Here is a 26,120-nt window from a genome sequence, read left to right as displayed (position 1 = left end):
TATGCAAAATTTTCTACCTTTTCGTGTGATTGTTGTGACAACCTATTGTTCTTTCGGCTGTTTCTTATAACACAGTTATCAATTCATTAACTTCTAACTTCATGGCCGGTGACTGGTCAATGAGGTTCCCTGAATCGTACCTGTCTTTTCTTTAATTTTAGGGTATGTTTAAGAGTTAGATTTTGAGAAAAAAAAACCCTTAAAAATTAGATTAAAAAAAGAAGAGTAATTTGTCCACTATTAAAAAATATCCTTTAATTTATTATCATTAAAATAAAAAATACTACATTATTCTTCGTACTATCCAGACATTAAGAAACGTCAATCTCGATTAATAAGTTAATTTAATTAATTTGCTGGTAGCTTAGTAAATATATAATATCCACACAAATGACTATTTTAATTTTTGCTAAAGAATCATTTTATTTTTTATTATTGAATTAGATAATTTAATTTAAACAAATTAATATAAGAATATAAATAAATACTATGAAGACTCAGCAATTTCTATTTAGAATAGAATCTTGGAAACAAATTTGACTCTGAGTCAAATATTTTAAAAGTCATAAAAGATGTTGGGCAGCGGATGGCTTTGTATGACTGAGTTAAAATGTAAACTCTTTTCTTTTTGTTAAATGTCGTTGCAGACTTGCAGTTGCTTAATTTTTCTGATAAAATATTGAGAGCGGAAGTTAGTCTTAGTGTGAATATGTATGAGCTCTTTATAATTTTTAAACTTTAAGAACTACATCCAATTACTTATGCATGTTTATTTTATTTCTTTAATATATTTTAGACACAATAGATTCTGTTTATTCCAATGCTTGTTGTGAATAATGTGTGAGCCTTTTCTTTTATTTTTTGGGACAACCTTTGTGAAACTTCAAACAGGCAATCATAAAAAAGTTGGGCCTTGTTGGGCAAAACCCACCAAATTATCAGAAAACCAAGTAAACAAGAAAGGGAAATAATTGATTTGACCAAAAGAAAAAGGAAATAATAAATATTGAGCTATGCCTAACCTTTTCCATACCAATCGGATAAAAACATTTTATTTCGACTCGAGAAACAGTGAAATTGATGAATGAATTGTAAGAGTAAAAACCAAAGCTTTATAACGCCACATACATTAGTTAATAATACAACTGAAGCTATATATTTATATAGAATAGCACATACAGTAAGGATGAGATGAAATGCATGCACATCCTGATCCTAACTTCGTCAAACAATCTTCTTAGTGAGTTAGGCGCTTCTCCAAATTCCGAGTCACCTTTCAAATTTATATAAAATCTCTCTCTCTCTCTCTCTCTCTCATACCGTTTGTTCGCAAATAAAGGGACAAGTGGTATTAATATCTAATACCATCCTTTTCATCACATTCCTTTGTTTTTTACAGCAACTCACTAATAAAGGAGCAGAATTCACTAAATATATATTTACATTGCTCTTACTCAAGGGGACTTGCGTATATTTTATTGTGTTGAAAAAAAATTGTACAAGAAAGAGTGGTGATAGCATTTCTCAACAAAGGGAGAGGATCCACCAAGCTGTGAGTGTATTTCTTGTATATGGAAAAAAGTGCCCGTAGTTTTTTAAGTTTTGAGCTACTAAGCTTGGGATATCACGTGGTTTCGTATCTCATTTTGTCATAGAAACCGCATAAGTTACTTGCGGAGGTTATTTGGGGGGAAAGCACATGCGTTTCTTAGTTTAGTTATAGTTCACATTTGTTTCAACGTTCAACGGTAGCTCCTTACTTTATTTTGTGCTATTTCTTCGATTGCACTTATAACGTGTGCTTTCTAAAGTTGTTCAGGCTTCCATAGTTGTCATATGTTACCTTTCCACTTGGGTTCTGGATGTAGAAAACTTTCATAGTTGGGGTGTTATATTCCAAAGTATGATTTTTTTTTCTCTCATACCATGAGTTTGTGTGTGTTTTTCCTTTTGTTCTTTTGAATCGTTATCTGGGGGGCATATATTATAGCATTTAGTTCTCTTCTTTTCACTTTAAACAGGGCTTTTCTTCATTTAATAAGCATTTTGGTTTCTTATATGGAAGAAACGATCAGAAAAGGTAGGATTTAATGGGGACCGTTACTCGCAGGTATAATCTTTGGAGATGGCCAACCTTGTTATTTTGTTTGTTCTAATGAGATTTTGCTTATGCTATGGTCTAAGTCAGAAACTCCCTTAAATTGACATTTGTATTTTGTTGCCTGCAGTTTTAATATTAGAAGGAAACCGAATGAAAGTATGAGGCTTATTATATTTTTCTTTGCTGGAGGATTTTTCGGCTTGATTGTAGGATTATCACTCTCTTCACGGTCAATAACAAAGGTGCTGAAATTGAACATCCTCTTACTAGTGTACCTTATGCTTGGGAGGATATTTATTCATGGTTTGATGTTAATTAATTTATGGCTGTTCTACCTTAAGAACGGAGCTCTAATGTTTCTTATTGATTAACAATTTGTAGTTGAATCTTCCGTACGGCCTGCTTCATCTCTCTTGTATACAGGACAGATATACATATAGCAACGAGAATAACAGTGACACCTCATCCCAAGATCAGTTACTTAACAACTCGTCGAAGGTATGCATCTTATCATGTAATTCATATGAAGGACCTTAAAAGTTGCTTAGGGGACAGTGATTCAAGAAAGTTAGGAAAAAGTAAAAACATAATTTATTGAACTAATCATAAGTTAGATTGAGGTCCATAAACTCATTAAAGATTCATGCACCTTATTTATTTAACAAAGTGGGCTGCGGCAGTGGAGAAATTCTTACCCAAAAAACTACTATAATTTTTACATCTTTAATGTTTTGACTTTTGAGCATCATGCTTTAAAGGGTTGTGGCAGATAAGGTTCTATAGAAAGTAGAGGGTAAATTTATATTCTCTGAGCAAATGGTGCGCTGAAGTGATTGATTTTAGAAGCAATTAGAGATGTTTACTGTCTTGTAGAGCTAAAGTATAATCATTAAACACGTGTCTCTACTTCTCTTTTATGTTTTGTTTATGCATTCAAGATTTGTCTTATGCTACATATGCTTGTAAAATCTTCCTCTCTTGCTTACATGGGCGCACACACACCACCATCAAGAAACAAGAAAATTTGAATTATTGAAAGCAGAATCCTTGTGAAAGAAACAGGATTCGTTCAATAACTGATCAAATGATTATCCAAATATATGAGGAAAATAAGATATTATCAGAATGTTAATGTGGTTATCTGACCAGAGTGAAAAAGGAAAATTAACTATAGCTACTTGAGATTCAGAAGCTTATTGCCTCTCCTTTTACTCTCCATCCTCTTCTTAATAATTGTTAAAGGATTTCAACTATGATTTCATATTATGTAATACCTGAAAATATGGCTTGTAAATGTCTGCGTTAAGTCAATTGCTAGCTACTTGTTTTCATGATTGCTTGCAGATTTGGGTCCCAACAAATCCAAGAGGTGCAGAAAGATTAGCCCCTGGGATTGTTACAGCAGAATCAGACTTATATTTGCGCAGATTGTGGGGTATTCCCAGTGAGGTGAGTATACTAAAACGGTTTATGCGTTCAATGTAGCTAAACCCTTCAATGTAATAAAAGGATGCAGCTTAAGACAGATTAATGTGGTGTTAAACATCATGTTATAGTTAATAAAATTGTAATGGATTTTTTAAGATGTGTCGAATGACACAAAACAAGAACTTATATATAATAACTTTTTAGTAGAAATCACAGTATTCAATGCATGGATAATATTATATATTGTAATTTTTAATCAAAATTTACTATTTATTAATTTTTTATTGTGTTTTCTTGGATGCACATTAGAAAAACCGAAATTGTAAAAGATATCTTAATCTTCTGTTTGACATTTGCTTACTTCCACGGAGGAAACTTACTATAACAGCCTAAATACTGTATTGAAATAATCCGGAGAGGAATATTGATAGCAAACTAAGGAGTTGTTTGATTTTGGAAATGTTTTCTGTTTTTACTTTTAATTATAAAAATGTCAGCTTATTTTTATTCTACTTTTATTTTCCTGTTTGCCACATGTGCATTTTTCTTCCAGCTTTATTCTCTGTATTTGTTTCTATTCTGTTCTTTTTCTTCTTTTTTTATCTTGGGCAAGGGGTGCCTCTTATATTTATGTTGTGGTGGTTTCTTCATGAACAGAGAATTTGATTAAATTTTCACTTGCAGGATTTGACCTTTAAGCCAAAGTACCTTGTGACCTTTACTGTTGGATATGAGCAGAAAAAGAATATTGATGCAGCCGTGAAAAAGGTTCTCTCTCTCTCCTTTCCTCTCTCTCTCTCTCTCTGTGCATAGGCTCGTGTACATGTCTTTGAACTAGATATGTCACTTGAACAGTTTTCAGAGAACTTCACAATCCTTCTATTTCATTATGATGGCCGAGCAACCGAATGGGATGAATTTGAGTGGTCAAAACAGGCTATTCATGTCAGTGTTCACAAACAAACCAAATGGTAAAAATTCTCTGCTTAAAGGTTTCATTTTGACATTTTCTGTTAATATTGTTACTCCAATTAAAAGTGTTCTGCTATTTGTTCCTCCTCTTAGGTGGTACGCCAAGAGGTTTCTACATCCAGACATTGTGGCACCATATGACTATATTTTCATGTGGGATGAAGACCTTGGGGTTGAACATTTTAATGCAGAAGAGTGAGTATTAATTAGACTATTAGATATAATGTGAATTTTCCGTTAGTTTTGGTTTTGTTAAAGGAAGTTTTATACGCCCCTTAATTCCAATTTTAGATACCTAAAACTGGTGAGGAAGCATGGCTTGGAGATTTCACAGCCTGCCTTGGAAGCCCCTAAAGATTCTAAAGGAAGGGTGTGTTGGAATATGACAAAAAGAAGAGATGATAGTGAAATTCACAAGTACGAGTAATGTCATCAGTTTTCTTGTGCTGTAAGTAATTATCATGTGTTGACTGTTTGTTTCTTTGATTTCTATCAGAAAAGCAGAGGAGAGACCAGGAAAGTGTAAGTACCCCCTTCTGCCTCCTTGTGCAGCGTAAGTATTTGTTAAAGATTTTTCTTCTTTTATATTGTTAACCAATTTCATAAGAAATTAATAAATAAAGAGTTATTTATAAAAAATTTTTGATGAGATTGCATTTGGAATCACGAGAGTGTGAAAACTATATTTTTATTTCTTTAATATTTTATAATGTTAACAATGTTAACATGCAGGTTTGTTGAGATTATGGCTCCGGTGTTTTCACGAAACGCATGGCGCTGTGTATGGCATATGATTCAGGTTCGATTAATGGTTACTCTCTTTAGATTGAGAACAATTCTTGCATGAGCACATCATACCCAATAAAAAATTAAAGATAATATTGAATCGACTAACATGTCTTTAGATTTTGATTGGTTGTGTCTAATAACCAATTGCTCAGTCATTGATGGCTTCCAATAAATTATGACTGTAACACTGCTCATTGCAGAATGAATTTGTTCATGGGTGGGGTCTTGATTTTGCTTTCAGAAAATGTGTTGAGGTGAGCCTATTAACTTATTATTACTTCAGTTCATATAATTTCTTGACTAATTACTTTTTGTGTGGCTTGGGAGAAACACACACCAAAAGAAAGTAAAAACATTGGAACTCTGATATGCTAAGAACTATTAAACTAAAAGTTTTGATTATGATCTAGCCTGCCCATGAGAAGATTGGAGTAGTTGATGCTCAGTGGATTGTTCACCAAGGAATTCCCTCACTAGGGAATCAGGTAATTTTTTCCCCATAATTATTCTTGTTTTATTTAACGTTCATCATTTCACTCAAATGCAGATCTGTAATTGTTATTTGTTTTCCTGTGGGCATGGCAGGGAGAAGCACAAACTGGCAAACCTCCATGGCGGGCGGTATGTTATGTACACACTTTATAATTAATAAGGATATTTATGTATTTGTATACTTTTTTCATTTTTTAATATGTTTTCAATAATTTATAATAAAAAATAAAAAATAATAAATTTTTAGTTAAAAATATGATATTTAATATTATTAATACATTCAATACTGTAATTTTTAATAAAATTTATCATATATAATTTTTTATTATATGTCTTTAAACACAAATTCAAAAAATTATTTATATATTTTTTAATATATTACTACATCACTTATTTTTTTTACTTTTTGACTTTTTGCTTAATATCTATCAACCTAACAAGTGAAAATTCGACATTTTTCTTTTATATTAATTAGTAGTTGTTCAAAAAACATTAATTTAAAAATAGAAAGAATGAAATTAAGATAATTTGTAATAAATTTTGATCGGTGTGAATGTGGTACTGGTGATAGGTGAAGGAGAGGTGTGGCATGGAGTGGAGGATGTTCCAGGGTAGGTTGACGAACGCAGAAAGGGGTTATTACAAATCCAAGGGAATTGATTTTTCTAATTTGCTCGTTCATAATTAGGGGACAGACGAAATTCTTAGACATATGATTTCGACTTTTACATTATTATGTTGATATATATTGCTTTAAGCTTGTAAGAGCTAGTTTTGATGTACTATTCAATAAATATTTACAGAAGAAAAAAATAAAGTAAATCAATTTTTTGAATAAATTAAAATATATACTTCCAATTTGGTGGTGCCTATAATTAATAAGAATATTTGCATAATTTAAAAGTCAAACATTTATCTAATTTAAGAAACTCCATAAATCAAAAAATAATCTCAACTAAACCTTACACTAATTATTTGTAATAACAACTTAGAGTGCCGATAGATAGGGAACTAAACAAACATTTGATGTAGAGATCCACCGCCGAAAGTAAGAAAATAGGAGAGAGGAAAAAGCATAACGTATAACGCATGCATTTTATTATAATGAATAAATAAACCTTCTATCAAGACCAATTAAAAGCAGAACAAAGCAACACTATCTTTCACAAAATCTGATAGCAGGTTATGTCAGTTTTTCTATTTCTTGTGGATACATTTGAATCATAAACACATGATGCCTAAATCCGGCGAAATTTCTGGATTATATTTCCCATGGTTGCTGATGGCTGTGGCAATTGATTTCTTTATTTTTATATTTTCTACCATTATCAACAGAAAAATATTAATAACCCATTTTTAACATATTTCTTATAATTGATTAATTTTTTTAAGAGTTAAAATAAATTTCAAAATTAATTAATTTATAAAATAAGTGTTTTAACTTTTTAAAAAGCAAACCAATCACACAAAATATATTTAAAAGAGTATATTATTAATATTTATTTTCTCGATAATTTCAAATGCTTGAAGTTTAAGTTCGGTGACAAGTCAACAGGATTGCTTGCATCATAAACTCTCTTTCCTTGAATGATAGACGCAGAAAGCTCGCAACCTAACACAGCTGTCCTTGAATTTTAAGTAATAAAATAGAACCCAATGTAGTCCACAAATTGCAACGAGTGGATAAATAAATTACCTGAAAGAACGTCAAAACATACAGATGTAACAATTGTTATGGTACCTGTAGTAGTACCACTTTCAATGTCAAATGAAAACACGAGACAGGGAATTGACATAACCAAGTTTCTTTGAACCAATAAAATGATTTGTGATCTTTTTTAAAATTTACTTTTATATATATTTTATGAAGAAATTTTTTAAACTGTGTTTATTTTAATTCATTTTTAGCAAGTTTTAATTTTAAGTTTATAAATTCTTATTGAATAAATATCTTAATTCATATAAGAACTTTGAATCATTCAGTCTGATTCTACCAGAATATTTATACTTATTCATTCAACACGTCTATAAAAAATATGAAGCAGAAGGTACAGTGCCTATTGTTGGAGTACTCTCCTAGTATATCGCTATGCTGTTGTTTGTAACCGACTAATCCAATATGCTGTTGCCCATTTATAGATGCTAATATGTTGCCTACTTTGTAGAGGCTGTTACGGTGGATAGCTGAACAGCAAAACTCAAACAACCCTCTGTATATATATAGTGCAGTACATGAATCTGTATAACTGAGTCGAAAAGACGCAAGTTATTTCCACTTTATGGTATTAGATTAGCCATTTGCCTCACGGCTGATCTCGATCCACAATGGCCTCCACAACTCAAACCTCAGTAACCTCTCCCACCCCGGCTGAAACAAAAGATCTTGTGGAGTTTAATACTTCCACACAATTACCAATCAAGTTGAACTCTTCAAATTATCCAGCATGGTACAAACAAGTGCACTCCTTGCTCATTGCCCGAGACCTTGAGGGGTATGTAACCGGTGCAACACCATGTCCTCCTTCTATCATCGACAATGGGGATACCCCTATCCCAAACCCAACCTACTCACATTGGGTACAACAAGACAAATTACTCTACATTGCATTACTTGGGTCCTGTGATGCTGAAGCTCGCTCCATTATGTCATTCGCTGACACCTCTCGTGATGCCTGGCTTGCTCTTCAGTGAGCATTCTCTAATAGATTGCGCTCACGTGTTAGTCTCTCAAAGAGAGACTCGATGCTGTCACCAAAGGCTCCAGTTCGGTGATTTCCTATTTGCAATCTATTTGCTCCATTGCAAATGAGTTAGCATTAATTGGGCACCCCCTTGACAACATAGACCTCGTCATCCATACTCTTAATGGATTAGGACCCTCCTTTCGAGAATTCACTGCTTCCATTCGAACTCGTGACACCCCTATTCTGTTTGAAGAACTCTATGAAAAATTGTTGGACTTTGGGATGTTTCTCCAACGAGAGGAGCACCTTCAACGCATCACCCCTGTCACTGCCAATCTAGCCCAACATCAATCTATGTCATTTAGACGTAGCAAAACTCATAATCAACCTCGCTCTGGCTCTCGCAAGGACAATGCAAATGCTGGTGACACCTGCCAAGTGTGCAACAAACGTGGTCATAGTGCTTTAAACTCAAACGAAGCTTCCGCAAACACCCATCACCTACTGCTCATGCAGTCAACATTGCTCCCAAGCAAATTCTGTCTCCCGAATGGTTGTTCGACTCTAGAGCCTCTCATCACATTACCAATGATCTTAACAACCTTTCCCTGAAATCCAACTACGATTGCACGGATCAACTCCTTGTTGCTAATGGTACTGCACTCTCGATATCCCATAAAGGCTCTACTACTATTCTATCTAGTCAAAAACCTTTACATTTATCTAATGTTCTCTGTGTTCCTGGTGTTACACAAAATTTGGTTTCTGTTTCTCAATTATGCCAGTCTAACCAAGTCTTCATTGAATTTTTTCCTCTGCATTTCGAGGTAAAGGACCTGAGCACGGGGGCAATTCTGCTACGCGGATTGAATGATGGCAATGTATACAAGTTACCTTCCCACACCCATCAATCATTTACAGCTCAGTCCACTCCTTCCCTCAAGCTTTGGCATCATCGACTTGGTCATCTATCCTCCCGCATCCTTTTACAAACTCTAAAGTCCAACAACCTCACATTTCATGGTTCTTCTAATAAATGCTCCAATTGTCTTGCCAACAAGAGTCACAAACTAGTTTTTAAGCAGTCTTCATTGACAAGCTCATGTCCTTTGCAAATTGTGTATTCTGATGTTTGGGGCCCTGCTCCAGTTAATTCAATTGATACTTTTCGTTACTATGTTGTTTTCATTGACCGTTTCTCCAAATATGTATGGTTATATCGCATGAAAAATAAGTCTGATGTCTCTCTTATATTTCCAATCTTTAAAAGCCTCGTGGAAAACCAATTTAACCACAAAATCAAAAACCTTTACTCTGATAATGGTGGTGAATTTATAAAACTTAAGCACTTTCTTCAAGCACATGGAATCACTCACTTAACAACACCCCCTCATACCCCAGAACATAATGGACTTTCAGAACGAAAACATCGTCACTTGCTTGAAACTGCTAGATGTTTAATTCACCAAGCCTCACTACCTTCAACCTTTTGGTCATTTGCTGTCCAAACTGCAGCCTACTTAATTAACCGTCTTCCCACTCCAGGCCTCAACATGAAATCTCCATTTTCTATCCTCCTCAAACAAAGCCCCAACTATACTAAACTTAGAACATTTGGTTGTTTATGCTACCCATGGCTTAAACCATACACTTCCAACAAACTTGAACCCCGTTCTGAACCATGCATATTCCTTGGCTATAATTTATCTCAAAGTGCTTATATATGCTACAATATGCAATCTCAACGCTTTTACCACTCCAGACATGTGTAATTTCTAGAAGATATTTTCCCTTTCTCTCCTTCTCCAAATCCCTCCTATCCTAGTCTATCCACTACTCCGTCACCACATCCCTCCCCATTAACCGTCTTTCATCCAAACAACCCATCCAAACCTGATGCCCTCATATCAGTCCCAACATCACCCCCCTCAGCTCCTTCACCCCCAAGCAGGCCCCCTCTCCTACACTAGACCGACTACCTAACCCAACCACCTGTAACTTACTCCCATTGCCTCCAGTTCAGTCGCCAACAGAATCGCCCCCCACACGCACCAAAAAAGTCACCATTCCTTCTCATCCGATGTTAACTCGTGCAAAACATGGGATTTTTAAACCAAAACGGTCCTTTGCAGTGTCCAAGTATCCACTTCCTTCATCCAGTGAGCCAACATGTGTCTCCCAAGCACTGAAACATGAAGAATGAAGGCAAGCCATGTCTGATGAATATTCTGCACTCATGAAAAATGGTACATGGACACTTGTTCCTCCTCAGCCTCACTACAATGTCATTGGAAACAAATGGGTTTTTTGCCTGAAGCGCAACACTGATGGGTCAATTGCTCGACACAAGGCCAGGTTAGTTGCCAAAGGTTTTCACCAACGTCCAGGCATAGAGTTCAAAGACACATTCAGTCCAGTTGTCAAACCATAAACTATCAAACTTGCTCTCTGCCTTGCCATCTCACAAGGATGGTCCCTCCACCAAATGGACGTCAATAATGCATTCCTCCATGGCACTATCTCTGAGGACGTCTACATGTCTCAACCTACTGGCTTTGTGCATCCTAGTCTACCTCATCATGTCTGCAAGCTCCACAAGGCTTTGTATGGGCTTAAACAAGCCCCTCGTGCATGGTTTCATGCCCTTCGAGATTTCTTGCTCAAGCACAAGTTCAAACACTCTAAATCTGATAACTCTCTCTTTATTAAAGATGGTGCCACAGTAGCTTACTTTCTTATATATGTTGATGACTTGCTGTTAATGGGGAACAATGTCTCATTCCTCAACCAGTTCAAACGCTCTCTTGCTGAAACATTTTCTCTTAAAGACCTTGGAGCTCCGAGTAACTTCCTTGGCGTGGAACTCTTACCCACACCCTCTGGTATGTTCCTCACCCAACATCACTTTATTCGTGACATTCTTCATCGGGCTAATATGGCAGATGCCAAACTAGTCTCCACTCCCATGTCCACTTCATTCTCCTCCACGGAAAAGCCTGATTCCACTACTTGTGATGCCTCATTATACCGCAGCTTAGTGGGTTCTCTCCACTATCTCTCCCTCACACGACCGGACGTCGCCTTCCCTGTCAACAAACTGTCCCAGTACATGCAGTCCCCTACGTCAGTACACATGCAGGCTCTCAAGCGTGTTTTGCGCTACTTAAAGTCAACCATTGACCATGGGTTGTATTTGACCAAGTCAGTCAAGTTAGTTAGATCTCACAGCGTTTTGCGATGCTGATTGGGGTAGAGACGTCGGTGATAGGAAGTCCACTGGAGCCTATATAGTTTACTTGGGCCAAAATGCAATTTCTTGGTCATGCAAAAAGCAATCTTCCGTAGCTCGATCTTCAACAGAGGCTGAATATCGCAACATTGCTTCCACAACCACTAAACTTCTATGGCTGCAACAACTCCTTCATGAACTGGGTGTGTCTGTCCCCACCCCTACCATTCTGACAACATTGGTGCTACCTACCTTTGTGCCAATCCAGTCTTTCACTCCCGCATGAAGCATTTAGCCATTGACTATCATTTTGTTCGGGACCTTGTGGCACAACACAAACTTAACGTCTCTCATGTCCCATCCAGTCATCAACTTGCTGATCTATTGACTAAACCCTTGTCAGCGACACGTCATAATTTTCTCAAGTCCAAGATTGGTGTCGTTGGAGCCTCCACCATCTTGCGGGGACGTGTTGGAATAATCTCCTAGTATATCGCTATGCTGTTGTTTGTAACCGACTAATCCAATATGCTGTTGCCCATTTATAGATGTTATTATGTTGCGTACTTTGTAGAGGCTGTTAAGGTGGATAGCTGAACAGCAAAACTCAACAACCCTCTCTATATATATAGTGCAGTACATGAATTTGTATAACTAAGTCGAAAAGACGCAAGTTATTTCCACTTTACCTATAAGAACGGATAGAATGTGGGAATCCCATCAAACTATACGAAGTTAAATAGCTAGAAGCATACACGTTTTTTATTTGATGATATTGAATATTTACACATTCGAAGATACCATTAATTTTGACAAAATAAAAGCATTTTAATTTTTTCGAACACAGTACTAAAAACACTAAACTATGAATTTATATTGTTCGATCAATTCCATTGAACACAATCAATTGACTTCTTTTGGCGTGATCAGATTCAAAGTGTACTGAATCCGCTCAACAACTTTATCCATATATCAGTTAAAAGATAATAAATATGGTAAATTTAATTTCTACAATAGTACAAAGATATATTACGAGCACTCTCATTATAAAAATTTACACTATTAATTAATTAGAATCTATAATAAATATGATTTTAAAATAATTTTATTATTAAAATATTTTTTGTTAATATAATAATTTATTATTAAATTATAATATAAAAATGTTTTATTTAAATTTGATATATTATTTGGTAAAAGTCAATTACAGCTCTTATGAAACCGAATAAAAAATTTTAAAAAATTTGTCCAAAATATTAGTAATGTATTCTTATATATTCATAATATAAATATTTTAAAAAACATCTTTTCCTTAAGTGAACTGTTTATATGATATTTTCTTACATCGCTATTTTTTTCTATATCTGCTTTCAGAATTTTTTATTTAATTAATACATATTTAATAACAAATTCTTGAAATATAATTATTTTTAAATTAATTCTTTGTCTGAAATTTTTTTTTTGCCAGATCATCAATATTATCGACCATGCACCGACGATAGTCTTTTATTTATTATTTTTTATTACTTTATCGGCCACAAATGTCCGATACTAATCCAACATGTGACACGTGGATTTTTAAAACGGCAGAAAAAATAAAAATAAAAATAAATATTAATAAAATAAGAGGAAGTTGGAGGAGACCAGACACGTGTCAACAACGCAGCAGTATTATCCAAATAGGGACGATAAAAATTTAAAATGGACGGTTAGAGATTAAGTTTACCACGTGTCGAGATTATCTTGGACGGTATTAGGTGTGATGTTGACACGTGGCATATTGGGAACTGACATCGCTCACGGCTTCTTCTCTTCCTCTCCATCATCCTCCATTAACACCAGCAGTGTACGTAAATATTTTGTTTACTGTAATTAATATATTTGTTAATTTGTGATAAAAAAAATTTATATAGATCCTGCTTGATATTTAAAAAATTCATGTATAAGTAGTGCAATTTTGTTATTAGTTGTAATATTATGTTTAGGAACAAAAAAATATATAAATGTTATGATAGTCAAAATATAAAAAAATATATAAATATAGTTAAATCATAAAATATTAAATTTAAAATACATAATTAAGTAAAAAGTCTGAAAAATTATATTATATTATATTATTAGTTGTAATATTATGTTTAAGAATAAAAAAAAATATATTTTATGATAGTTAAAATATATAAAAATATCTAAATTAAGTTAAATCATAAAATATTAAAATTGTATTACACAATTTGTTATATATAGATATATGATAGAAATTTGTATACTGATATTTTGTGAGACATAAAAATAAAATACATAATTGTTGTGTTAGACATGTTATATTATTATCAATTTTTAAAAACACTTTAGGGGGTTATATAATTGGGACTATATATTTTTTTCATTTTATATTCTATTTATCTTCTGTTAAATTCAATATTAAAATTGTATTATTAGTAGTTTAACAAATTGTATAAATGAATAATTATTTTTAATGTGTTTATAATGATATAATAATGCTAATATATATTTTTAAATATTTAGATGGTTTCATCTTCATCTGAAGGTATGATAATTAATCATGGGCCAGAGGATCTATCTTTGTTGCGTTTTCAAAGTATACATGTCTTTGAACATATTTGGAATGAGCGAGAGCATCCAATGTTGAAGGTCAGGAAGTCTCAGTTCATACCAGTTGGCATAGACGGTATTCCAGCAGAGATTGTACCTCATTTGGAGATGACTGGCTTTGGTAGAGTTGCTCACCTTGCTAACTTTCCATTAGATAGAAATTTGATCATTGCATTGGTTGAAAGATGGAGGCCTGAGACTCATACATTTCACATGCCACCAGGAGAGTGCACAATAACGCTTGAGGATATAGCCATCCAGATAGGTCTTCGGGTTCATGGGCTTCTAGTATTTACACATACCAGTGGTAATTGGCCGCAGATGGTTGAGGACAGTGTAGGTATTAGACCACCACCGGAAGCTTTTGTAGGGAGTAGCTTGAAGCTTAGTTGGTTAGACCATCATTTCAGTCACATTGCCAGCTTACGAGATTTGCTAAAGCTTATATTCTTAGACTTATTGGAGGGTTTATGCTAGCAGATTACTCTAGCAGCTAGGTCACTGTTCGTTACTTGCCGTTGCTTTAGGATTTTGTCATCACAGGGCAGTATAGCTGGGGAGGAGCAGCTCTCAATTTTTTGTACAGAGAGTTACGCATGGCAACAAACATTGATAGACTTGCCATTGGAGGTTTGACTCCATTGCTGGTTATGTGAGCGTGGGATAGGTTCTCATGTTTGGCTCCTCCTAATCCTCCACATTTACGACATGATCTTTCTTATAGTGCCAGGTATGCATACTATATCATAAGTTCCGTAATCAATTTTTATATCTCATTAATACTTTGGAGTATATTTATACTTTATAAATTTTGTTGGTGTTTAGGTGGTTAGTAAATGGGGTGCCTAGAAGAGGGAAGAAAGATGTTGCATATTATAGATATAAACTTGATTGTTTTAAGCATGATGAGGTATGGCTTTTAATTGTAATTTTAAACGTTATTTTTCGATTTTGTTATTTAAACAATATTTTATAATTTTGTTTTTATTCAATTTACAGATCGTTTGGCAGCCTTATAGTCAACAGTTACTTTCTACATTGCCTCCAATTTGCTTAGAAGGGATGATTATTTGGAGGTCAATGGTGCCCCTTATTTGTATACAGATTTGTGAGTGGCACCAACCGGATCGTGTAATGCGTCAGTTTGGGATGGTCCAACACATTCCTCGAGATCCTTTTCAACTTGATGCATTACATGACATCACACTCAGAGGTAAGACTAGAGAGAATTGGAATGATAAGTTCAGACATGTCTTAGCGTTATGGGAGAGGCGCTTGGATTGAGTTTTCAGCAACGAGCCACAACTTGGCTTATTGAGTTCCAATTCAGAGTACATGCGATGGTATTCTCGTCATACTAGACGTTGAATGATGAGAGATGTAGCTGTTTTTTCATTAATGGTATGTATTACCCACCTAACTTCGTTATATAATTATCCTGTATTTTGTAAACCAAGCATAATATTATGTTTGTGTAAGGAGATGTACATGAGAAGGCATACTACTTGGCTACTGATGGCCAACAATCATTCACTTTTGATGAGCTGTGATCATTAGCTGAGACCATGCTGTCTTTATAGAGTGAACAGACTCAGATCTTAGAACCGTCACAAGGAGTTGACCCACCTGTCCAAAGTGGACACACTGAGGAGCCACATGTTGATATTGAACAACCTGAGAGACACAAAGAATGGAGAGGTTTTCAAAGACGGAGGAGACAGGTGCAAGCTGTCATATGGTCTATACCGCCTTTTCCAGTTAGACAAGATGGTTGTATTTTGTCCCCTCACAGATACCTTCCATTCCATCTCAGTCTACACAGACTTGATACTTTCACTCATCACAACCTACCACACATTCTATATCTCCGTTCAGTACTGCAGAAGACTATGTTCCAGACTTTCATCATTTTATGACCCCGTCTCTGTATGATCTGTTACTATTTACACCCTCCGCTCCAAGTCCAGTTACTGGGTCACTAGGAGGGCGTTCTACAGTATCCTTGGGGGATTGGGGCATTGATCTAAATGCCCAATTTAGAGCTGTTGCAGATCTTACCTAGCATGATGTGAGACGTAACCTAGGGAGGCCAGAGATCGACGTCGTCATTACATCCTCACACCAGATTAGGACCATGACGAGCAGGGCACACAAGAGTGATATTAGCATTCTATTTATATATTTGGTTATTATGTATTATGAGTATGTGATGCTTTGTTGAAACTTTATTAATATATCCATGTTCCCAGTTATTTCTACCATACATTGGATACTGAATAGTATTATAATACCATCCTAAAATAGGGAGTCAATTACATAAACGACAAAAGGTAACAAAAGACTGAAATAATACAGATGCATTAACAGAACTTAACAAGTGTCATGTAGGTTGATTATGCCTAGGACAATGGCGTTGGTTGTGACTAGTCTGTTTACATAAACGACATCGTTGACGTGGTTGAGACTCCACCCAATCTATTTCATTCCTAATACGGGTAAATTTTGGTCGACCTCTTCCCCTTGATCTTTCCTCGTCTGGTACTAACTTCCATTCATTCGATGTTAAAATATTGTTGTCATTTTTAAGTGGCCACCAGTCAGATGAGTATGCATTAACAACATATTGCACAGAATAAACGGGATCAACCCATTGCCAATAATTGATACTCACAGATGCACAAGCAGCTATGACATGTGAGCATGGGTAGTGATACGCCTGAAACTTTCCGTATTCACAAAATCTATTGGATAAAATCACAGTCCACTTGTTACCACAGTGTTGCATGATAGGATTAAAAGTCTCTTCTACTTCAAACCTTGTTCTCAACATGTCATATCATCGAACTTGATGTGAAGAAGCTTCTTGCTGATTTTTCTCCATTTGCTGCATTAACTTACGACAATATCTACTACTATTATCAAGCTCTGTTGTTGCTTCCTCACCATGCTTCACAAAATATTCTACTAACCGTGCATATGTACATTTCACCAATGCTGTTACTGGCAAATTTCGTGCACCTTTTAAAATTTTATTCACAGCTTCAGATAAATTGGTAGTCATATGCCCATAACGTCTTCCTTTGTGATCATAAGCCAAAGACCATTTTTCTTTAGAGATGCAGTTAATCCAACTTCTAATGTCCTGTGACTCATTATAAAACCGTTCAAGTTTTTTTTCAAATCTTTGCTTGCATGTTTCATATCCTATAAGAAGAAATGAATAATATGACAATTAATCAATACGTGACGACTGAATAATATTTGGAGTTAAGCCAAAGCAACATTCGTACCTAATTTGATTAACTCTTTCTTTAAGCTTGCATTCTTGAATCGCTGATTAAAATTGCTTGTTATGTGACGAATGCAATACACATGATATGCGTTCGGTGGTAGCCACCCAATATGTGCATTAGAAATGACACTTTTAATACTTTGATGTCTATCAGAGATCAAACAAATACCTGCCCTTTCAGTGACATGAAGACAGATAAGAGCCAAAAATCATTTCCATGCTGACAAAGTTTCCTCTTCCACACTGGCAAAAGCAATTGGAAGGACACAGTTATTTCCATCTTGTGCGGTAGCAATCGGTAAAGTTTGACGATATTTACCATACAAGAATGTACCATCTACTTGTATTAAGGGTTTGCAAAAGTTGAAAGCAGTGATGCATTGTTTGAATGACCAAAATAACTGATGAAACACTCTATATCTGTTATCCACTTGGTGACCCCTCACATAGTCATTGGTTTTAATTTTGTATACTGACCCAGATGAATGTAATTGCACGTACTCCAACCATCTTGGCAATGTGGCATACGATTCATCCCAATCACCAAAAACTTTAACTATAGCTTTTTGTTTTGCCTTCCATGCTTTCTTGTAAGAAACTTGATAGCCAAATTGACCACTAATTCTTTCTTAGATTAATATGATTGGTACCGATGGTTGTTCTTTTACCATACCTATAACTAAGAATATAAATATGTATAATGTTCTTTAGTAATATATATAGACCCATCAAACGTATTGTAATAAAATTAGTGCAACTTACCAAGAACGCAATTGTAAATGAAGTTTGAATCCAATGTTTTGTGGTCAAGAGACATCATTGCATGAACACACGTATGTGCTCCACCACACCTTGTGATTTTCCACTTGTTAAGATTTTTGCCCAAATTTGCTCTAACCCTCCAAGGACATCCTGTACTATGATTTGGGCATTTCACATGAAATTTTGTTGGTTTTGATTCCATCATAATATAGGTTTGATGTGTTTTCAATGCAAAGCTTTTAATAGCCATTTTAACATCTTTTTTACACTCAAATATTTGCCCAACAAATAATGTATCACCCTTCCTCCATCCTTGATCAGGATCAACATCTATATTTTCCAATTCATCATCAGCATGTTCCCAATTAACATAGGTATATTGTGGACTTGAATTCCAAAAAGGAGTTTCAACCAAGCCTGCATATTACAACACAATCGATTTATTTTACATTATTATTGAAACATATTTTGTAACAACTTAATGTACTTAATACCTTCGACTCCAGCATTATCACTTATATTTAAGTTACTATGAATTCCACCCTCCAAATCAGATTTAGATGAAGTTTCTTCAGGATCCCCCCCATTCAATTTCATTGTCATCATCATCTTCATTCTTATATTCACATTCTACACAACCATGACATTTATTGTTAGGTAAATATACTTACAATGAAATTAAATTGATATTTTCATAAGAGAATATAAAATTACTACACCTGATAAAAATGGAGGTTCATCTTCTTTAGACATGTTATCACGTGAACATGATAAATTTAAGTCCACACCTTGTGACTAAATACAAGAATTCTCATCAGAAGCAATATCTGCATATACTTCAATTGCACTTCGCTGATTTTGTTGAAGAAAAACACTTAACATAGAATCAGTATCTTCATATCACATATATCCATAATTGTATATTATCTAACAATCGGGTCTACTAAAAATTGTGAAATCAATCTAGATATAACTTGACTAGTAGACAATTTCAGTTTTGTATGAATCTTTCTTATCAATGTCTTCAAACTTATTCCATGTTCAATCTTAATCATTTTATTATTTCTTTCAAACGTAACACCTTCATTACTTGAAAATATTCGACTGTTTCACTATACAATTATCACAAAATCAGTCATCCTGCATCAACAAATTATACTACTCAATTAGAACATATTTATTTATTTATTTGTCAATAACAAATGAACTCATTCATATTTCAATTATAATTACAAAATTTCACACATTTTTCAATATTTTAATAAATTATTATGCTTCATTTTAAAATATTAATCAAATTCTTAAATTTTCTAAACATCCATATTTATTTGTTACATAATATATATATATATATATATATATATATATATATATATAATAACTTATTACCTACTTGTACATCCTAACATGTTTCATTTCAACACTTATTCTTCTCAAATCCTATTAAATAAGAAATTATTATTTCTTTATTTAATTAACAACTACAACAATAACTACATTTACAATACAGTAGACTCACTATTACAAAATTTATACTTTACATGTTTATCACAATTTTTTTTCCTAATTTTCTTCCATAAATCAATTATAATAAATTATAAATATATACTTATCAATAAATCTACATAAATATTATATTAAATATATTTAAATTCTTCCTTTATTTTACCAATTTTTAATAATAAAAATAAATTAATTTAAATTTCATACTAAATTTTTACACTATTAATACAAAAATATAAATTTAATAACAAAATATACTAACCTCAAAATGTTCTTCCGCTCCTCCAATCCAAACTGCATTTTTGGAACCTCCTCCATGTATATATATCAAGTAAAATTGGACAGTAAGAAACTAAGAGATAAAAGGATGTATTGTGCCACGTGTTAGGACAACACAAGTATCGTCCAAGTCAAAGCGATAGAGCTGACGCATATTGACCACCAATAGCGCTATCGTCCCACAAAGTCTGATATTTCTTCCTGTTCGCCACATGTCACAATCTTGACTAATATCGCCCAAAGATGACTGATAGAGTGTAATTTTTTTTAAAAATAATAGCTAACGTCTCTTTTTATCCGATATTACTATTCATGTGTCACATGTTTGATTTAGTATTGGACGTTTGTGGCCGATAAAGTAATAATAAATAATAAATAAAAAACTATCTTCGATGCATAGCTGATATAACTGGTGATGTGGTAAAAAAAGTTTCAGACAAGGAATTAGTTTAAAAATAATTATATTTTAAGAATTTATTTTTAAATATGTATTAATTAAATAAAAAAGTTCTGTTTTCGCCATCCATCATTTCATCGTAAACTTTGTAGTTTCAACCGTTGAGATTGAGTCATTTATCAAAGTTTTACAATTTAAAAAAACCTTTATTCATAGCGTAATTTCAACAGCAATGAAATTTTTTTTCCGCTCTCAATCTCTAATATATAAAAAATAGTAAGACAAATCTCAAACAGGTCCATATTAAGAATTAAGTTTCAAATACTAGTCCTAATTAGTCAAAGAACCGAACGATACGATTGGTATTCATTTTGATCACGCAATTTTACATATCATATCATAGATTGCTGTTTGCATTATGCAACAAAGCATCCTGAAATTGGGGGAAATAAGGAAATTGAAAGAAGGGTTGAAACAATTACAACATGCCAAACGAGTGAGGCCTTGATGCATTTATTTAGGTAAAACAAAAAAAGAAAAACATGTCCAAGTACGCGACGCGTGTATTATTTTTGTACATGATATGAGATGTGGGTAATATGGGCACGATTCATTTGATGGGATCTTAAAAAGTAGCTAAAAAATTAAGGAATGAGTTATTGATAAAAACATTCTATGAAAAACTCATTCCAAATTTTTTTAACCATTTTAAGGGTACACCAAATTAACCTTTGATGATAAGAATGAAGAGAGTCAGTCATTCAGGCCTGATTGACGCGAGCCTGGCTAATTCCATCCTTCTATGCTCGTACTGAATAAACGCCTCAGCTTCTTGGTCGACGCTCTTGAAAGCACTGTGATTACCAAACCTAGTACTTTCCTCACTACTCTCCACGTTCCCTTCTACTTTGGCTTCATGGTTTGTCGTCCTATGTGTCACATGACCCTTGTGCTGCCTCGGACGTGCTGCCTCGTACTCGTCATAGGGGTATCGCCACCTGTAGTACTTCTCATTGTAGTTTTGGTATGCCATTTTCCGAGGGTTGTGTTTCACCTTCCTCTTAATTTCAGCTAATATTTATAGTTTAGTTTATTGCATTCCTGAATGATTAATTGTAAGGGGGTTAATGATGTTATTCGATGATGATAAGACGGAATCTAATGCCTCTTTTCCTTTCTGGCAGAAGAATATTCAGATAATGAGGAGATATTTATGCAGTTGGATGCCTCGATGGAGCATCCAATTCGGTACATTTGATTGTTCAAAGATTCCAATGCCACCGAATAACCAATTTTATTATGCTCTAAGGCATGGCAAGGATGAAATTCGATTCACTTCACTTCTCACCTGCCAAATTGTTGATGTATCTAAAGGTTCGTAAAAACATTTCCCACTTTCTTGCTCAATCTCATCAAATTGTTTGAAAAATAATATCCGGAATTTTATTTCAGTCGCATGGTAAATAGTATTACTTCGAGGATTCACGTGGCCCATTTGCCCCCAGACTGAAAAAATTGATTTAAACTTAAGCCCAATCATAGTAGATTTTCTATGTTAAAGTTGGGTCATGATTGAATAGGTATCCATAAGTTCGAATTTAACTGCCTTGCCTAAACCAGAATTTGCCCTTATCCCACCTTAGATCCGTCCTTACTTAGTATATTCCCATAAATTAAATACGGAATTTATTCAATAATAAAATTATTCTTAATTGCGTATATTTAGATTAATAATCTACCATGTTATCATCATCATCATCTACCTTACAACAAGCCAATTAATTAATAATAAATAAATTGTCAATTAAATAAAAAACTATATAATAAGATTTTAGTCCACGAGAAGCAGTGTGGCACTGGCTGTCAGTTGTGTGTTGTATTCCCGTGAATGGAAGCAGGGGGATCTCGTTTTCTTGGCTTCTTAAGTATTTTAGTTCTCTCCCCAAAATTATTTTCTCTATAGGGCGAAACAAATTCATGTCACCTTTCATTTATTAGATGTTTATTCAGCAAACAATTTATATTTAAATAATCGATAATTTTGTAACAAAAGTTTAAACATACACGATCAAATAATAAATAACAACAATTGTTATGCTACAAACTATACCCCACTAATAATAATCATAATGATTAAATAAAATTATACGTAATAAAATTGTAAGGATAGAAATAGAGAAGAAACCGGGGGGAATGCAGATAAAGCATAATAGAGAAATGAAAAATTAAAATACCAAAAGCTTAAAATGTTCACTCAATTAAGGTTAACATCTATGGACGACAGCGGAATCTCCAATATGTAGAGATACTATGATTCAGGTCGGATCTTCACAAATGACAAAATAAAACAGAACGAAATTACCATCGTGACAATTTGGATATTTTTATGATGAAACGGGGAAAATAATCTCATACTCCCAAATTGAAGGAAAAGAAGGAGGAATATTGAATGAAAAGGGATTCCAAATAGTTAAAAGAAGGGGGCATCATAAAGCATTCACTTGAGCAAAATCACATATCGGAACGGTATCTAATTGATAGCAACCAAATTATATTTATATAATGCATAAAACTAAGTCAGCATTGTTATGAATATAGCCAAGCAATCGGATGATAAGGAAATAAACTTGTCTGCAAAACAAAACTTCCCAAACAGGAAAAAGTGAGGAATTTTAAACGAATCTGTCTCGTATTGGGGATCAGCCACACAATAATACCAGATAAACACAGTAGTAGTTCATAAAGGCAAGTCTGTTTTCAAACAGCGCTTTCAAGTTTCAATTGCTCATAAGTGGACATGCTGCTCCCCTTGAATCAAGTCCAACTCTAAATTATATACAGAATTCCCCCTAGATCAAAGAATTTATGTGAACTCAAAGAATATCTCACTGGACAATGATACAGCCACATGAGTGGCACACAATAATCACAACCTCAGTTAAAAGCTCCGAGAGGAGTCACTTGAGCTGTACAAGCTACAAGCTTAGCAATAAGCCGGTATTATGAATGACTTTGGAAGATCATCTCTCTCTCATGCAATTCCCAGGCAACAGAAATTTATACTCCTCAGCATTTTCCAGAAGGAAAGCAGGAAGATGAACTGCAGAATAGGAATGGGGAATTGGTCCCATTTTACCAATGATTTCCTGGAAAGTGTATTCCTCAGGCAGCATATCAAATAAATCAGCCCCTTTGCAGATTACTCTCTGAATTCTTTCTGGATTTAAATAATGAGAGAACCTGACTCTATCATAATGGCTGTAGGCCTTCATCTTGAAAATGAAATCACTGATTCTACGGAAGCAAAAGCTACAATGCCAGCCAGCATCTGCCAATATGTCATCAGATTGGCGATAATGTGCATATCTTGTCTTACCACTCTGGTATCTGTGAACTGAAGCCCTCCAGCTCTTATCATCCAGACGAAACTCAAATGAATAGAGATAATTCTTCAGCTGTAGATGAAGGATTGAAGGCACTTCATCACACCACCTCAAGAGGTTAATAGTGTGAGCACTTGGTATCTCATCCACATCAGACATAATCAACAAGTCATCATCCGTAATACCAGCGATCTTGAGGAGCTGGTCCAATGCCACACGCTGATATGCCTCCTCGACAAATGGGTTTTCTCCTCTTCTAAATCTCCCACCAATGGTTCCATAAGTTAACCGGGGCTCAACAAATTTGAACTGATCCCTGTTGCTACTGAAAACCAGAGGCTTAGGCAATCCTGTAAATGTAGAATTTGACTCAAGGAGAACAAATTCAGTTATGTAGGGGTACAATTCTCTCCAGCGCAAGGTAAGTATTTCCAACTCATTGCTAAACAGCACGGCATCATAAACACGTCTAGGATACTCCCGGACACCCCAGCCATGAAGCCTGCAGAGATTCTTCATTGTGACGTTTTCATTATAGTAATGAGGGATGACCCTGAAAGGCCTGGGCGGTTTTTCCCATAGAGGTCGAAGAAAGTAGGAGATCTTCTGCCCATGTATATAGAATCCAAAGATGCACATTGGGACAACCGTAATCAGGAATATATAGGTTTTCACATCCAAACCACGCAGAATGCAGCGAATTCTTGACATCCCCGAAGCTTGACTTGATTCCTGTATAATTAAGGAACAAACGTATGAATAAACAGAAAAAATCCACCTTCAAGAATGGAAAATCATGAAAATCAATATATAATGCACCTTCATTAGATCATACAAAGATAAAACCCATAATCAAAATGGCCAATGCTCCTCTCTATTGGTGAAAACATTCAAGAATCGTTTGACTTAAATGGGTAATTGTAATCATAAAGCCAAAGCTGTATCATGCAAAGATAAGAAACATGCCCAGAACAACCCCAAAATGCAAGCTGTTCATGTGAGGAACCTTGCAACCGTTCAAATCCAACCGAGACCCCATCCCCTTCAAATGAATTTCCCGAAAATAGAAACAAGAAGGGAATATGGTAAAAGGGGTCCTCCTGCGCGTTTACTTACAAACCGTTAAAAATAGTTCTTTGCTAAAATTAGAAAAGCCAGAAGCTAAAACCTCAAACACAACCTTACCCAAATTCAGATCACGTATACCTCGCACGTACAAAAATAAATAAATTAGTAACACCAACGAAATAACACACAAGTGAAAAAAAAAAAAAGGAAAAAAAAAAGAGCAAATCTAGGACGAAATTTACATGACAATTCACCGATGCATTACACTATATCCATTTTGTGTCCATCTCCATATCAACGGTTTTCTAAGGAAAAACCGTTCAATCTCACTTAATTTTCACAGAATCGCCGAAACCATAAATTAAAGTGGCGAATCGAAGCCACAGCAGAAAGATTAACTTACATCTAAAGCACATAAACTAAAAAAGTAACATTCTTAATAAAAATAAAAATAAAAATAATATATTTAATTATTTGTTGATGATTTATATACCTGGCCACAAACATTGCTACACAAATCATCGCTCTTCTTAGAACAGTAATTTCCTCCGGTCTCGCCCATCATCCACCACATTTTGGGGTCCACTCTATTCTCCCCTTCCCCTTCGCTCCAAAGTAGCAATCAATCAATCGATCAAAACCAGATCGCAACCACACCACACGCAAAACGACTCGTTGAAATCTTAGTGGAGAAGCAAAGCAACGTGTGTTATCTCCGAAGAGGTTTAATGTCTTTTATTCCCACGAAGAGGTTAAAGATGCAGTGTAGCCTCGCAGTATCTATGGGGGAATGGGTGGCACTTGTCGTCTCCACACAGCTATGGAACTGAAAAAAGTTCCGTTACGAGATTGATGATGATTCCACTTTCTCAATGGTTTCATTCAATTTCTTATACGATGCCGCTTTTGATTATTAATAATATTCCTTTTCCCGAATACATAACCCAAAGTCTCGTCGACCACTACTTTTATCATGTAGACACGCACCGAGGGCATTATGGTCAATTCGAATTTTAATTCCTCAATCCTCACGCGTTGTGTGTATGTATTTACCGCCTCGCGACAACTGATTCAGGTTCTGAGTGCTAATCTAATACTAATTATATTATTATCGTGTAATTATGGGAT

The 26,120-nt window shown here is 34.6% G+C and overlaps 3 protein-coding genes across 3 annotated transcripts; 1 reads left to right on the top strand and 2 right to left on the bottom strand.

Moving 5' to 3' along the window:
* The first annotated feature begins 1,669 nt into the window (after nucleotides 1-1,669).
* On the top strand, nucleotides 1,670-6,470 carry LOC113871580. Its single transcript, XM_027508671.1, has 14 exons — nucleotides 1,670-2,110; nucleotides 2,229-2,343; nucleotides 2,483-2,599; nucleotides 3,446-3,550; nucleotides 4,214-4,297; nucleotides 4,385-4,500; nucleotides 4,595-4,696; nucleotides 4,793-4,918; nucleotides 4,998-5,054; nucleotides 5,234-5,300; nucleotides 5,491-5,544; nucleotides 5,701-5,775; nucleotides 5,876-5,911; nucleotides 6,354-6,470. Exons 1-14 carry the CDS (start codon nucleotides 2,091-2,093, stop codon nucleotides 6,468-6,470), a joined length of 1,191 nt encoding a protein of 396 aa, XP_027364472.1. The 5' UTR covers nucleotides 1,670-2,090.
* A 14,418-nt stretch (nucleotides 6,471-20,888) lies between these two features.
* On the bottom strand, nucleotides 20,889-21,586 carry LOC113873595. Its single transcript, XM_027511784.1, has one exon. The coding sequence runs from the start codon at nucleotides 21,572-21,574 to the stop codon at nucleotides 21,299-21,301; it is 276 nt and encodes a 91-aa protein (XP_027367585.1). The 5' UTR covers nucleotides 21,575-21,586; the 3' UTR covers nucleotides 20,889-21,298.
* A 1,408-nt stretch (nucleotides 21,587-22,994) lies between these two features.
* LOC113872575 lies at nucleotides 22,995-25,856 on the bottom strand. The gene is made up of 2 exons (XM_027510227.1): nucleotides 25,486-25,856; nucleotides 22,995-24,656 (listed from the first exon to the last, which is right to left on the bottom strand). The coding sequence occupies exons 1-2, from the start codon at nucleotides 25,564-25,566 to the stop codon at nucleotides 23,562-23,564; spliced, it is 1,176 nt and encodes a 391-aa protein (XP_027366028.1). The 5' UTR covers nucleotides 25,567-25,856; the 3' UTR covers nucleotides 22,995-23,561.
* Between the last annotated feature and the right edge of the window lie 264 nt (nucleotides 25,857-26,120).

The sequence above is a fragment of the Abrus precatorius genome, unplaced genomic scaffold, assembly GCF_003935025.1.
Source record: "Abrus precatorius isolate BTA unplaced genomic scaffold, Abrus_2018 Scaffold7, whole genome shotgun sequence".
NCBI lineage: Eukaryota > Viridiplantae > Streptophyta > Magnoliopsida > Fabales > Fabaceae > Abrus > Abrus precatorius.
Note: the sequence above shows the minus strand (reverse complement) of the source record. Positions and strands in the feature narration are given on the sequence as shown.